This window comes from Hyla sarda, chromosome 3 (assembly GCF_029499605.1).
Source record: "Hyla sarda isolate aHylSar1 chromosome 3, aHylSar1.hap1, whole genome shotgun sequence".
In the NCBI taxonomy this organism is placed as follows: domain Eukaryota; kingdom Metazoa; phylum Chordata; class Amphibia; order Anura; family Hylidae; genus Hyla; species Hyla sarda.
In genome coordinates this window covers 92,185,371-92,201,403 of record NC_079191.1, presented here as the reverse complement: position 1 = coordinate 92,201,403, position 16,033 = coordinate 92,185,371, and the positions used below count along the sequence as shown (strand labels likewise).

General features: G+C 41.3%; 1 protein-coding gene across 7 annotated transcripts in view; it reads right to left on the bottom strand.

Moving 5' to 3' along the window:
• Positions 1-2,056: 2,056 nt before the first annotated feature.
• The window catches only part of KLHL24 (kelch like family member 24), a 72,494-nt gene continuing 58,517 nt past the window's right edge, over positions 2,057-16,033 (bottom strand). For 6 of the 7 annotated variants that reach the window (XM_056564598.1, XM_056564602.1, XM_056564601.1 and 3 more), the window contains 3 exons: positions 13,456-13,644; positions 6,222-6,257; positions 2,057-5,946 (listed from right to left, as the gene is read on the bottom strand). In XM_056564598.1, the coding sequence (XP_056420573.1) occupies positions 5,746-5,946; positions 6,222-6,257; positions 13,456-13,644 (426 nt within the window). In that variant the 3' untranslated portion in view covers positions 2,057-5,745. The remainder of the gene's footprint in view (positions 5,947-6,221; positions 6,258-13,455; positions 13,645-16,033) is intronic. The other variant, XM_056564604.1, reaches the window with a different exon arrangement.

The following is a 16,033-nucleotide window of genomic DNA, read 5'->3' as shown; positions in this document are numbered from 1 at the left end:
TTACTGGGTCACAATGCTGAAAAAATAAATAAATACATAACATAACTCAAAGTCTATATCATATGCAGTAACACACATGTCTCAACATATTGTTCTACACTCTTAACGGATGAGAATTAAAGCTAGCTAGAATATTGTAAAAAATGTAAAAGTAATTGATATATTACGAATGTCGAAGAAAAAAATGTGATTTATGTATACAATGGCAAAAGTATGGATGGAAACAGGGAAAACTTGATTTATGCTTTTGTACATCTCTTGGGATTATAGTAATATTTAGATGGCCCAAAGCTGTCCCACTGTCTATTCCACTGCTGAAGGCAATACAGCTCAACTATGTTATTCTAAGTAGTTTAAAGACAAAAACCAGACCTATCCAGGGATATTAAAGGTGTTTTCTGGGACACATTGGACTTACTATGGGATGCCCACCAGTCTTCAGAATGTATAGGATTTATAGGATTCCAGTGAGCAGTGAGGGCCAGTCAATTAAATAAGCTTGTCCAAATAGTTACTGTACCTCATAGTGCAGCTTAAGGCCCTGTTACATGGGCCTTACCGTGTAAATGAGTGCTTCTAGGAATGCTCTTTTCCAATATTTTGCCCATGTAAAAGCGTTTAGTAGTTTATTGGCTGATCTCACATTTTGTGCAGCCCATAACATCATTGTTATTGGCCGCACATTGATTTGTGTGATGATGAAATTGAGGGGCCGCACGACCGATCAAGCCTTGTGAAGGCTCTGTATACGAGCACAGATTACTAAGATCAGCACTCATTTACGGCTGCAAGTCAGCTCATCTAAAAGGGTCCTTAGTGAAGGTGATCACTAGATTCTGCTGATCGGTTGTGATCCAACCAATCAGTCTTGATGGGTCTTTCCATGTTTGGGTATTGGTAGAGATCTATAAATCGAGGACAGTAGGGCATAAGAAGCCATCAGGTACCCTTTTGATGACTTATGTTTGGGTAGCATTAAAGTAATGACAGATTACCTTTAATAAACTCCAATGGAAAAAAAACAACAACAACAACTTACTGTTAATGGGGTTGTTTGAAAGAGCAATAAATGAAAGTTATCAAATAACAAATCCATTATTATTCACCTATGAAATCGTGCACCAAAGCTCTGGTTGTCTCCATCATTCTTTGCTTACTTTTCCTGCAGCAATTTGGTCCATATATATATATATATACATATGATTATTGCAGCCAATCACTGACCTCAGTGGTATAGCACATGACTGCTGGGGACATGGACTGGTTACAACCATCACATTCAATTTTTGAAGTCATGGTTACAGCTCCTAGGCGGTTTTCCAAAATCGCAGTATGTTGAGCCTATGGCGTTTTTTTTTTCATGAAATCGAAAAAAATTTAAAAGAAGTCTATGGGAGTAAAAAAAAGCCAAGAAAAACGCCATGTGGGTTTTAACTTTGGCATTTTTTCAGGCGATTTTTATTCTTTTTTTTACTTTAGCGATCCAAAAAAGTGATGGAGATACCTTTTTTATTAAAATTTTGTAGGGTACTATTAAAAACAATTATAAAAAATATACAGTAGTGATGGAACAAATTGTATTTAACGAAATTTATCTTTTTTAAAACAAAATTTATGTGTGCGGGCAGAGCACTAAAAATGTAGCCGACAATATTAAAAATGTAGTGTAAGTGTGTGTGTGTTTTTCACTTTTTTTTCTTAATTTTTTAGGTGGCACACACTGTTCCATGATGGGAGTAGTAGTACCTGTACTAATTGAAAGATTTCCCCGGGTCCGTTGCGATCCTTCTATATAATTTATAGATGCGGCCGCCCGCTCTTCTATGGTCCCCTGCACTGCCGTATATATACACATATTCATATTTCCAGCAGAGAACTGTGATTGGCCAGATGGTTCCAGCCAATCACAACTCTCTGTGGGAAATATGAATAGGTGTATATATATACATCAGTGCATCGGACCATAGAAGAGCGGCCGGCCGCATCTATACATTATACAGGAGGATCACAGCGGGTGTCAGGAGTGACACTTGCTGTGATCTGTCCTTAACTGCAGGTACTACAGCTCCCAACATGGAGAAGAGTGTGCTCCATGTTGGGAGTAATAGTACCTGCAGTTAAGGACAGATCACAGCAAGTGTCACTCCTGACATCCGCTGTGATCGTCCTACCTCTGCTCTGTACTCCGGCCAGTGAGTACATATTTCCCGCTGAGAGCTGTGATTGGCTGCAACCATCCGGCCAATCCCCACTCTGGGCGGAAAATATGAATGAGTGATGTTCTATTCACATCACTGGCCAGAGTATACTGCAGAGATGCGAGCGCTCCGCATCTCTGCTATATTATGGACGATCGCATCGGGTGTCAGGAGTGGCATCCGGTGCGAAATGTCTATTAGTACAGGTATTACTACTCTGTTCCATGATGGGAGTAGTAGTCTTACCTGAAAAATGTAAAAAAAAATAGAGAAAAAAAAGTGAAACACACATACACACTTTATAAAAAATTCATTAAAAGTTCATTATAAAAAATAAAAAATTTTCCCCATCCTTACTGCATCCTTCTTTTTTTTTGGGTACCAAACACATTTTTTTTTTTAAACGCCAAAGGGGGCAAAAATGCAATTTCAACTCAGATGCAAAAATGCCAGAAAAAACGTCAGACACAGGAAATTGCACTGGCGAGATTTCTGGTGTTTTTTTTTCTCAGTGAAAAGAAAACGCTGGAAAAAAAAACAAGAGGAATCCTAGCCTAAGGGGTTGTTTGTTGTTTTGTAACATTGTCTGCGGGTACTTTCATTTAGTATACTCTTGGCCAGTTTACAGATAATTGTGATGGCTGCTGCATAGATATTATGACCCACATTTATCAATGCCCTCCTTCTTTTCGGAAGCATTCTACTGCTGAAAGACATAGGGGGACATTGATCATTGTTTGCTTCGATAAGCGAGTTCTGAAGTCATTTTTTTATTTATTTTTTGCTTTAGTTTTGCTTATGTGCTACATATTTATCATACTATCACAGGGGGTTGATAACTTTGGAGCACATAAGCAAAACAAAAAAGTCATCGCAGAGACTCTTGTGAGACTTTTTTGCAACTTTTTTAATTTGCTTACGTATGGGAGTTTTGTACTCCAGGTCAGACCTGGAGTAGACTTGCGACTTTTTTAAACTTTTTTTTTGCCTACGTGCGACTTACGCACATCATAAATACCTGACCACAGCAAAGTGAAAACTGAACTTTGCTTAGATAGGGCTGATAAATACCTTGATAAATGTCCACCATGTTTATTTTCTATTTGCACCAGAAATTTGCGCCATCCATGACAGATTATGAAAGGCTTGTTCTCTGACTCTTCTGCTTATACTAAAAGTGTGCCTCTGGGTGCTTGAAAGCTTCCAGAGACATGTTGCATTTTTTTGGGTGGTGAGCTGAGACTCTTACCATCTGTTAGAATATAGGGGCAGCTGCACCCTTACCTTGGTGTGAACATGAAGCACTATTCCTGGCTATTATATAACATGTATATTGCATTTTTCAGCAGATTTTTGCTCTGCAGGCTTCATCTATAATTTAAGTTCTCCCTGAGCTCATGAGTAGAACCTAATGTCTATGGTGCCATACACTGTACACAGAGTTGTATCTCTCTAGCTTTTACGTGTTTCCAGTCAACCTCCCCCTCCCATATACCTTTTCCCCCTCCATAGCCTTGTATAGCATTTGTAATTTTATCCCTGAGTGAGTTGCGGGACATAAACACAGGACAGAGAAAGGGGGTGTAAAGGAAAGAAGCTTGATAACAAGAGAAGAAGCATTTTTGTCTAAAAAGATATAATACAAAAGTTTTGTGTATCTGCATGTACTATTTTATCTATGCAGAGTTTGTTGAAACAATAATGCCTATTTAATGGGACTGCATTTGTTCTGTGACTTATTAAAGGTTGTTTTTTTTTTTTTTTAAATAGAGGTTCACTTTAAAGCAGTATTCCATAAGGAAAAACTCAAACCCACTGCTATTAGCTGAATAGTTCTTGGCAACTGCATCAATGATACAATGGATGTAATAGTGTTAGTAAACTGTTTCACCTACTGCAAATACTTTAGGGGAGAGAGATCGTAGTTCTGCAGCTATTGAGGGAGGCGAGCACAGATACAATCACTGCGGTCTGCAAGTCAGGCCAGGTGGGTGCACACATCTCTGTTTTAGCGTGGTGGGGGTGTTTTTTATTTATTTATAAAAAAATTTTTGCCAGGAGTCAGACTGTCTTGAAGGGTGTGTAAATTGAGGAATTCCTTAATTTTTGGGCATTTTTTTTAAATTAATTTGGCCATACAAACTAGGCTTTGAACAACACTAGAACATTTATATATGCAATATCAATACCATGTTGTTAGCAGAACAGACTTTGTTATACATATGTCTGTAGTATGTGCATGCATTATCTAGCTTGCAAACTCTTAATTTTTACTTTTATGCTTGGAAACCTTTAGTTGTTTCTAGATACAAAACTAAATGGTTTACATAAACAGCCGTTCTTGTGATTGAAAGCTTATAGACATCTGCTGTAATATGGACTAACCCAGCTGGATTTTTAGATGCTCATTCTTTAGGATGTTAAACTGCAAATGATGAGTGATCTTAAACCATCCCTTTACGACTTTTGAAATATGTCAAAGATTTTTATCTACAGCGTCTCAGTACTGAGACCCCCAGCGATCAGGAGAGCTGGTGGGGAGAAGCTCTCAGCCATCTATGCCTTGGTGGGTGTCTCAACACTGAGGCCCTGACTGATAAAAACTTTTGGCATGTCTCTGTGGCATGTCAAGAGTTTTCTTTTAAATGAGAGGTACACTTTAAGTGGACATACACTTTGTACAGGCACCATCGACAGGATTCAACAGAAAATAAAGTCGAATTTAGGCAGTTGACTGAATAAATGGCGGTGCATTTGCCGAGTTTTACTTAAAGGGGTATATACATTATGAACGCGGCCAGAAGCAGATGGCTACATTCATTGTGTAGTGGTGGTGCTGGATTACTGAAGTGAAGTTCCCATTCATCCCCCATGGACAAGAATGGTGTTACGGATAAGAACTTACATTACTGATATTTTACCAATTGTCACTGAATCTCAATTATTATTAATAATACAGTTTATCCCACACACAGGGAAAGTCAATGGTATCATAGGGAATACTTGACATCCTTTACTGTCTCCAAAACTCTGAAATCACAAAATGCTTTCATGCATGTTAAATACACTCAGAATCTAGAACACATACACATATTGAAAAGAGTGCATAGAAAAAGTTGTTTTTTTTTTATACAAATAATACAGATTTATAGTCCTTTCCCCACGACTATAAATAATAAGGCATTGGCCGCACAAAATCTATTTGGCATACTTACAAGAACACCACAAAGGCAGAAAGTGTGCATTATCTCTGGTAATAAGCGACTTATCATTGAGTGATTGTGTCCTTATAGGTAACTGTAAATAGGTCATCATCTTCTTGCTCCACAGTTTTATATGTAGGCCTTGGTTGTTTTGTCAGGTGACAGAAACCCCAAATTTATTAAGAAAACACATGGTCCTTTGCTGCTGAATTTTAGACCACAAAACTTTTCAATGACAGATTCCCCAAATACATGAACAGAATAAATGGCCAGTTTCTTGATAGTAAAGTGTTGCTTAATAGCGTTCATTTAGATGTCCCTGTCCCTTCTACCCTTCCTGCTGGTCACATTTTGAAGGGCTTATCATTATATCTGTGAATTGTCACACAGCCATGGTAAGAGACTGGTCTGGGCATAGCGGCCACTCCTGTGATGATGCTGGTCGCTGGATCGTAGCACAAGATGGTGTCGGTCGCCTCTCCGTTCTCACCTCGTCCACCAAGTATAAAGATTTTGCCATTGCAGACAGACATGCCGCAGTTCTCCTACAAGAAGACATGAATAGCGGAACTTGTATTTTGTAGTTATAGTAATATAGTAATTTGCAAGTAGAACTGAAGAGAGAAAGTAAAAGTAAAGAATGCTTATATTATTTATTATCAAATAATTATGAATTATTTGACTCTTACGGTGCCTTAACCCTTTTACCCTGTATGGTGCTATAGCAATTGTACAAAAAGCAGTGCTACTAAAGTGTTATATAAAAAAGTGATAGAGGGGTAAAAAGTGAAGTTATTTTACATCACTGGTGAAATCTCACCTTGAGAACTGTGTTCAATTCAGAGGGCCCTACCACCTGAAGGACACGAAAATTAGAGACATTGAGGGAAGGGCCACAAACATATCTAAGCAACACAGACAACAAAAGAAACTGTAGATTAAAAAACATAGGAAAAGAAGCATGGCAAACTAAGGTTCAGGTTCAAGGGGAATGTAGTCATCTGGATTAAAGGGGTACTCCGCCCCTAGACATCTTATCCCCTATACAAAGGATAGGGGATAAGTTGTCTGATCCCGGCTGTGCACCCCAGACATCCGGTGCACGGAGCAAACTTCGCTCCGTGCCGGATGACTGGCGATGCGGGGTGGAGGCTCGTGACTTCACGGTCACGTCTGCTCGTGATGTCATGGCCACGCCCCCTCGATGCAATTCTATGGGTGGGGGCGTGACATCTGTCATGCCCCCTCCCATAGACTTGCATTGAGGGTGTGTGGCAGTGACATCACGAGCGGGGCCTAACCGTGATGTCATAAGCCTCTGGCGCTGCACCCGACGTTCTAAACGAACGCCAGGTGCAGCAGGGAGATCAAGGGGGTCCCCAGTGGCGGGACCACAGCGATCAGACATCTTATCCTCTATCCTTTGGCGGAGTACCCCATTAAAATAGATAGCGACAATGAGCTTGGTATTCCAATAGTAGACATTAAACTATGCTAATAATTTAAAAGGGTTTTCCGGGATGGAAGGTATTTTTAGCTGATGCCTCCTAATGTTGTGAAAATAAAAAGCAGCTATATTTATCTGCCCCGCTCCCCCAATGTTGCCATTCTGAGGCTACCCAGAAAACCCCTTTAACTTCAGTCTATGCCTATTAAACAGCGCCATAACGTTCATCTTACATTAGTCATACACAAGAGATAAGTCAGACAGCTATCGTTCCTCATCCCCTCCATACACATGCATGCTTAGCTGAATTATAGCTAAATCTAGTGGAAAACAGAGAAGCATAAAATAGAAAGGCTTATAATATTAGGTTATTATATTTATGTTAATGACAGGAAGTGATAATCATTACCAACCCCTAGAGGGCACTCACAGCTATGGGATTTTCTCCTTACATGATAAGGCTAGGTTCACATTGCATAATTTTTTTACAATGAACATCAATGGTATTCAAAGGACCCCAGTTTACTGGGGTGTGTCAGATTTCCATCATGATAGATGGCACTTAATGGCACAAAATAGCACCTCAAGCTGTGCTATTTTGTCTGGCATTTTAGGCTAAAAACGATTCATGTAAAATTTTGCTTGTTTCTTAATTATATATTAAAGGTCAAGTAAAACCTGTGCATGAATGAATATACTGAATGTAAGAACTGGTGGTGTCACCCTGCATGGGAGTGTCACCTGATGCGGCCCACATCCCCCTAGATACCCCACTGGGAGGGACTTACACAGCACCTCTTCGCTCTATCCAATATCCAGGTATAACATTCAGATAGGCGCTCATGTCTCGGTGGTAGTATGGTGGTGTGCCATCCATATAAAGTGCACATTTGGGAATTAAAATGGATGTAAGAAGCATGTCAAGGTATGCAGGGCCAGTGAGCATATCTTAAGAATGGAATGGCCAAGTTAAACCCCTAGATGATAGCAGACATTGAGCCCCGGTACATTGGCCACTTTGTTCACATGAATGTGAGGATTTTCTGGATCTCAGGATGTAAACTTTCCAGTCTCTTGAGGATGCATTGTGTGCCTGATCTGCTAACTCCTGCCTCGCATGCACATTGTTTGATGGACTTTTTGTTGTGAGCGTGTAAACTTTTCCAACACCAAGAGGAAGCAGTACTTGTTACTCTCAGATCTTTGCTTGTCCATATCACACATGGTGCCGAAGGTTTCAGACTCATAACAAATACATCAGGTGTGTTCTGTTTGTCGCCATTGTCTTTTTACTTCACTCACATTCTCAAATTTTATTACAACTTCAAAATGGTCTTGCTTTGCTCGAAAATCAAAGGTGCCTCAGCCATAAAATTTTATCAGAGCAGATTAAGGAATTAAAGCTGAGCTCTGATTGATTGCTATGGGCAATATATATATACACTGCTCAAAAAAATAAAGGGAACACTTAAACAACACAATGTAACTCCAAGTCAATCACACTTCTGTGAAATCACACTGTCCATTCAGGAAGCAACACTGATTGACAATCAATTTCACATGCTGTTGTGCAAATGGAACAGACAACAGATGGAAATGATAGGCAATTAGCAAGACACCCCCAATAAAGGAGTGGTTCTGCAGGTGGTGAGCATAGACAACTTCTCAGGTTCTATGTTTTCTGGCTGATGTTTTGGTCACTTTTGAACGCTGATGGTGTTTTTACTCTAGTGGTAGCATGAGATGGAGTCTACAACCCACACAAGTGGCTCAGGTAGTGCAGCTCATCCAGGATGGCACATCAATGCAAGCTGTGGCAAGAAGGTTTGCTGTGTCTGTCAGCGTAGTGTCCAGAACATGAAAGCGCTACCAGGAGACAGACCAGTACATCAGGAGATGTGGAGGAGGCCGTAGGAGGGCAACAACTACCTCTGACTTTGGGCAAGGAGGAGCAGAAGGATGTGCATGTGTCCACTCAAACGGTCAGAAACAGACTCCATGAGGGTGGTATGAGGGCCCAACATCCACAGGTGGGAGTTGTGCAGGACGTTTGGCATTTGCCAGAGAACACCAAGATTAGCAAATTCGCCATTGGTGCCCTGTGCTCTTCACAGATTAAAGCAGTTTCACACTGAGCACATGTGACAAACATGAAAGAGTCTGAAGACGCCGTGGAGAACATTCTGCTGCCTGCAACATCCTCCAGCATGACCGGTTTGGCAGTGGGTCAATAATGGTGTGGGGTGGCATTTCTTTGGGGGTTCGCACAGCCCTCCATGTGCTTGACAGAGGTAGCCTGACTGCCATTAGGTACCGAAATGAGATCCTCAGACCCCTTGTGAGACCATATGCTGGTGCAGTTGGCCCTGGGTTCCTCCTAATGCAAAACAATGCTAGACCTCATGTGGCTGGAGTGTGTCAGCAGTTCCTGCAAAAGGAAGGCATTGATGCTATGGACTAACCCGCCTGTTCCCTAGACCTGAATGCAACTGAGCACATTTGGGACATCATGTCTCGCTCCATCCACCAACGCCACGTTGCACCACAGACTGTCCAGGAGTTGGCGGATGCTTTAGTACAGGTCTGGGAGGACATCCCTCAGGAGACCATCCGCCACCTCATCAGGAGCATGCCCAGGCATTGTAGGGAGGTCATACAGGCACGTGGAGGCCACACACACTACTGAGCCTCATTTTGATTTGTTTTAAGGACATTACATCAAAGTTGGATCAGCCTGTAGTGTGGTTTTCCACTTTGATTTTGAGTGTGACTCCATATCCAGACCTCCATGGGTTAATACATTTTATTTCCATTGATAATTTTTGTGTGATTTTGTTGTCAGCACATACAACTATGTAAAGATGAAAGTATTAGTTCATTCATTTAGATCTAGGATGTGTTATCTTAGTGTTCCCTTTATTTTTTTGAGCAGTGTATTTTGTATTGACACACAACAGAGACATCTCATTTTCTTGCACTTAAAACCTCCTTTCTCTTTATCCCCCCCAACAACTTTACAACTGTAATGTGATTAAAATATGCCTACTGTTTTAATATATCGGATGGCATTGTATCTTCTATGTATTTTGTATAACAGTTTATTTGTATTTCATATAACAGTTTTTATTTCTTTCTGCTCAATACTTTTTAACCCGCGGGCTTTTTTTTGTATAAATGACACGCTATGGTGTCAAATCTATCACTGTATCTGAGGAAGAGGAGGTCCCAACCCTTAAAACGCGTAGTCCTTTTAGCGCTTTTATTCTTACAATAAACTAGCATTTATTGTTTATTATTATCACTGTCCGATTTGGTTTATCTGAAAGCTTCCGCAACACGGGTGAGCGCCGCACAGCATCTTTTTTTGAACGTACATTGAGAGGTTTCTGCACGTGGCTGACAAAGAACGCTTTTGTGCCAGGGCCCCAGCAGCAATACTAACTTAGAGCAGAATCTTACCAGGGAAAATTCAGACATATATTAACACCCTGAAGGGAATTCATTACTATTTATTTTCTCAATAGAACTGGAAATCCACATTAAAGTGTAAAAACCACATTCCTATAAATAATGTCTGTTATGACTCCAGATTTATGGACTAAGAGCTATGTCTTCCTTCTGTATATAAGTGCATTATAGTCACTCATGCATATGACTGCATGCACACTTATATTAAAGGCATTGTGTGGGGAAAAACTATATATGGCTGATGGTGGCATAAATAAAAAAAGATGTGTCAACTCTCCTCTACTTTCTGGTCCCCAGTCGTACATTGTCCCAACAAGAATTGCCTGCTCAACCAATCACTGGTTAAGGGGACTATGCAGCAGTCAGTGGCAGTTCCTGCGAGGACCATGTATCACCAGTAATTAGGAAGTAGTGGTGACAAGCAGGGACCAGGAGCATCAGAACGGCAGCTAAGAGGGATCATGGATGGTGAGTATACGTTCTTTTTTATTTACACCGCCATATATATAAAAAATGCTATCTCTAACCACCCCTTTAGGGGATCAATAGTTATTGTTCCCTAAAAGAGAAGAAATCTGCAAAGAAATGCAAAGAAAACTGGTATTCAAAAAAGTGTTTAATCTTACAGTTGCTTAGACAGCTGTCATTTGGGCTACTTCCATTACACTCTCTGTTATCCCTCACAGGCAATCATGAAATGTCCCATGGTTATCTGCCTGCCTCACCCCATAACAAAGCAAAAGTAGAGGCATGCAGTATCTGTATACTTAAAGGGGTCATCCACAAAATAAGTGATAAGTGTCTTAGGATACGTGATAAGTATCCCTAGCCCCCAAATGAGGCAGAACAACTGCTTGTCCTCTGTTTTATTCATTCTTTATGCTTGATTAGCTTTAGAAGTCCCATAGACAGTGAAGTGAATGGAGGCCAATCATGAGTGTTTTCATTCCCAAGGGTGACATTGGACCTTCATTCTCAGGATTGGTGTGGTCCCAGTGTCTGGACAGTCACTGATCAGCTAGCTATTACCTAGCCTGCTAATCTCAGGTGGTACTTGTCTCCTGTTGTAAAGTGCAACTTGGTGCCAGGCTATTAAGCAGATTACAGCAGATCATAAAAGGTCCTGGTAAGGAGGCACTATGTGATCACCTTATTTTAAGGGGATTGTTCATAGCAAACAACCCCTTAAACATGAACATATCTCACTCAAAGTATTTGGCTCAACTGTGTGCAGGCAATAATTTATACTAAATGAATACTGGAATCACAATCTGCTTAAGATACTGGACCACAAAACATTGGAATACTTCCATTTCAATAAACAAGTTGCCTGACCTTTCCTTATCACAAACTTGAGAAAAAACAGTTTTCCCTAAATGAAGTAACAGGAAACTGATATGTGACAGGTGACTATTGAATTCAGTAGCCATCAATCAGGTTCAAAATGAGAGTCTCAGAATTCGTTAACAGTGGGGAGGCTTAAAGGACATCTGCAGCAAAAGACAACTTATCCCCTATCCACAGGATAGGGGATAAGTGTCTGATCGCGGGGGTTCCGACCGCTGGGACCCCCCGCAATCTCCCAAATGGGGCCCCGCATTGCCGCTCTATGTACGCCCCCCTCCCCACACAGTTCTATGGAGGCGGGGAGGCACGAATGCTGCCTCCCCGCCTCTCCCATAGTGATACATGGAGGAGGCGTGTCAGCTGCGGCGTCAGCCGCGGCAGAGCCGTGGCCCCATGCAGGAGATCGCGGGGGTCTCAGTGGTCAGACCCCCTGCGATCAGACACTTATCCCCTATCCTGTTGATGGGGGATACGTTTTTTTTTTTTTGCTGCAGTTGCACCTGCACTAACCTGTTGGTACAGACATGTAGTGCAGGTGACACCGATGTCAACGGTACTTACCTGGTCCTGTTCCGTTTCGAGGCAGACTTGGAGCATGGGCGGAGCTTCGTGACATCACGGCTGCTGTTTGCCTACTGCGTCCTGCTGCTAGCAAACAACAGCAGTGACATCAAAAAGCTCAGCCAATGCTCCAAGTGGGCCCCAGGAACGGAAGATACGTCAGAAGATTGCGGTAGAAGATTATGGAAGATTGTCCCTGCAAGATTAACAGTCAGCTGGAAGCCAATTGCTGATTCCAAATCTTGCCCTGTGTTGTGCATACAGATTGTGTGCAGGAACGGGATTTGTAAGGGCTTGGCTTCCAGTGCAGAGGATTTCCAGCCCTCAGCACTTCAGAGGCTTGGTATCAAAGAATAAAACCATTTGTCTTTGTTGTTGAAGTCATAGATGTGAATTGCAGCTAATAGATTTCCTTAAAGTGTACCGGTCGTTAACAAAAACTTTTGATATAATACAGATAATACTATTATATGTATGTTTGTAATATACATTGATTAAAAAATGTGTATATTTTAGGGTGAAAATGCCTGTGTGTCTCTGTGAGGAGTCCAAATACTGTAAGTGAGGACAGGACAAGCAGGGCTCTGTTCAGGCTCCTGGCTTGTCAATCATCCTGATGTGTGAGCCTATAGCATGTCACAGAGCCTCAGTGTACAGAGCCCTGCTTGTCCACCCACACTTCCTGTATTTGGTCTCCTCACAGATACACACAGACAATAGATGTAGGGACAAAAATACACACATTTTTCAAACAATTTATATAACAAATATACATAAGATGATATTTTCTACATTATATGAAACATTTTTGTTAATGACAGGTACACTTTAAATACAAATGGAATTCTAGCCATCTTGAGGTCTAATGTCCCAAACTGACAGTATAATCGATTCCTTTCAGTTTATGTCAATTGACCTGCAGTTGGGCAAAAATATGTCTTGTGTTACGATCAACTGTATCTAGTCTAAACATGTAAGACATAATGTATGTTAATGTAGAAATACTGGACATGTCTGATGACAGAATGAGGTGATATCAGTGATGTGAGAATCCTGTCAAGTTAAAAAAGATAAACTGCAGTGTTAAATACATTTCCCATTACTGTACTCCACCCAAACAGGTGGAGTAACCCTTAAAGACATGTTTTAGTTCCATATTTCCCTGATTCTTAAGGGTGGAGTTGCAGAACAGGACAAATCTTTGGAACTTCTTAAAGAGAGAATATATTACCTGTCTGCTGAATGTGTTCTGCACATGTATCCAGTAATCTTCCACGGGGTCATAGCAGTAAATTGCCTTTGTGAGTCCTCCAGCTACATAGATGAGGTTGTTTAAGGACACAGCCGTGATGCATCTCTTCGCTATAGGAATTGAGGCACGTAGTAACCAAGTATTTGTGTCTGGATCATAGCATTGAACCTACGAATCCAAGCATATTATCAGTTATGTGCAGGCATACGGAAAAAAGTATACATCTATGCTAACGTGTTGTTATACAAAAGGAACATATAATACATGGCTTGAACCTTCACTTTTACGTCTACTTGTATATCTGATGCTAAAATTACAGCCATCAAAGGAAACCTGAAACATTGAAAATATAGTTCAGTCTGTAGGCACCATGTTATAGAGCAGGGAAAGCTGAGCGGATTGATATATAGTTTTGTAGGAAAAGTACCAGGATAACTCTAAAATCTCTGTTTATTCAGGATTAAAGGGGTATTCCAGGCAAAATATATATATCTATATATCAACTGGCTCCGGAAAGTTAAACAGATTTGTAAATTACTTCTATTAAAAAATCTTAATCCTTCCAATAGTTATTAGCTTCTGAAGTTGAGTTGCTGTTTTCTGTCTAACTGCTTCCTGATGACTCACGTCCCGGGAGCTGTCCAGCTCCTATGGGGATATTTTCCCATCATGCAAGGGATATTCTCCCATCATGCACAGCTCCCGGGACGCGGCATCATCATTGAGCAGTTAGAAAGAAAACTTCATAAGCTAATAACTATTGGAAGGATTAAGATTTTTTAATAGAAGTAATTTACAAATCTGTTTAACTTTCCGGAGCCAGTTGATATATATATATATATATATATATATATATATATATATATATATATATATATATATATATATAAAAGTTTTTGCCTGGGATACCCCTTTAAGTAGTCAAGTGGGTGGTCCTACTCAATGATTTCCAGCTATCTGTGTATAAGTGTCCATATAAACAGCTGTCAATCACTCTACTAGGATCCCCCATGTCACTACTTTATCCAGACTGAAGAGATTTACAAGAGTAAATGACAAAATATCCTGAAATGTTTCTCACAAAACCATATACAGTGGTCCCTCAAGTTACAATATTAATTGGTTCCGGGATGACCATTGTATGTTGAGACCAGAACTCTATGGAAACCTGATAATTGGTTTTAAAGGCATCAAAATGTCATCCAAAAATAGGAAAAAGTGAGGATCAAAGAAAAATAAGTAGATAACTAATAGAGATAACGCAAGTCCTTACATATAAAAGTAATAAAGATCTGCTGGGAGCTGTAATCACTGTCTATGTCAGTGTTTCCCAAGCAGGGAGCCTCCAGCTGTTTCAAAACTACAACTCCCAGCATGCCCGGACAGCCAAAGGCTGTCCGGGCATGCTGGGAGTTGTAGTTTTGCAACAGCTGGGGGAACCCTGCTTGGGAAACACTGGTCTATGTAGAGGACAGGAGCTTCTTCAGGGTCCTGTACGGTACACACAATGGGGGAGATTTATCAAAACCTGTCCAGAGGAAAAGTTGCCCAGTTGCCCATAGCAACTAATCATATAGCTTCTTTCATTTTCAACAAGGCCTCTGTAAAATGAAAGAAGTGATCTGATTGGTTGCTATGGGCAACTGGGCAACTTTTCCTTTGCACAGTTTTTGATAAATCTCCCCCAATGTCCTAAAAAAGTAACATGGAGCCGCCCTCACCTGGTGTCCAAAGGAGCAGCTAACCCTGGTACAGATAAAAAGTACAGAACTTGTAATACCTCCCTGTACTGTAGGGGGCGCTACCAGACACCAGTCAGTGCATACACTTCAGTAATACAGGGGTTTTACCAGTAAATTGCCCACTCTGGTCAGATGTTCCAGCCATTGACACGTTTCACAGATCTGGACTGTCTGTACAATGTATGTTGAGTCTGGTTTAAAGTTACAATGGGCCAGAAAAGACCATTGTATGTCGAAACTATTGTATGTTGAGGCCATTGTAAGTTGAGGGAACACTGTAACATGCCGTCTATAGATTGGACTGCATTTTTAGTGTGACAGGTTCCCTTTAATATGCTACTGATCCTTTACTCCCCTCATCTGAAGCTATAACATCTTGCTTCTTGGGTCTTCCACTAGATTCTGAAATGTAGAGACTATTGTCTACAAAAGCATTAAAGGGGTACCCCGGTGCTTAGACATCTTATCCCCTATCCAAAGGATAGGGGATAAGATGCCTGATCGCGGGAGTCCCGCCGCTTGGGAACCCCCGTGATCTTGCACGCGGCACCCCGTTTGGAATCAGTCCCCGGAGCGCATTTGCTCCGGGTCTGATTACCGGCGACCACAGGGCGGGCGGCGTGTGACGTCACGTCCCCGCCCCAGTGTGATGTCACTCTCCGCCCCTCAATGCAAGCCTAAGGGAGGGGGCGTGACAGCTATCACGCTCCCTCCCGTAGGCTTGCATTGAGGGGCGGAGCGTGACGTCACAAGGGGCGGAGGCATGACGTCGCACACCGTCGGCTCCGTGGTCGCCTGTAATCAGAGCCGGAGCG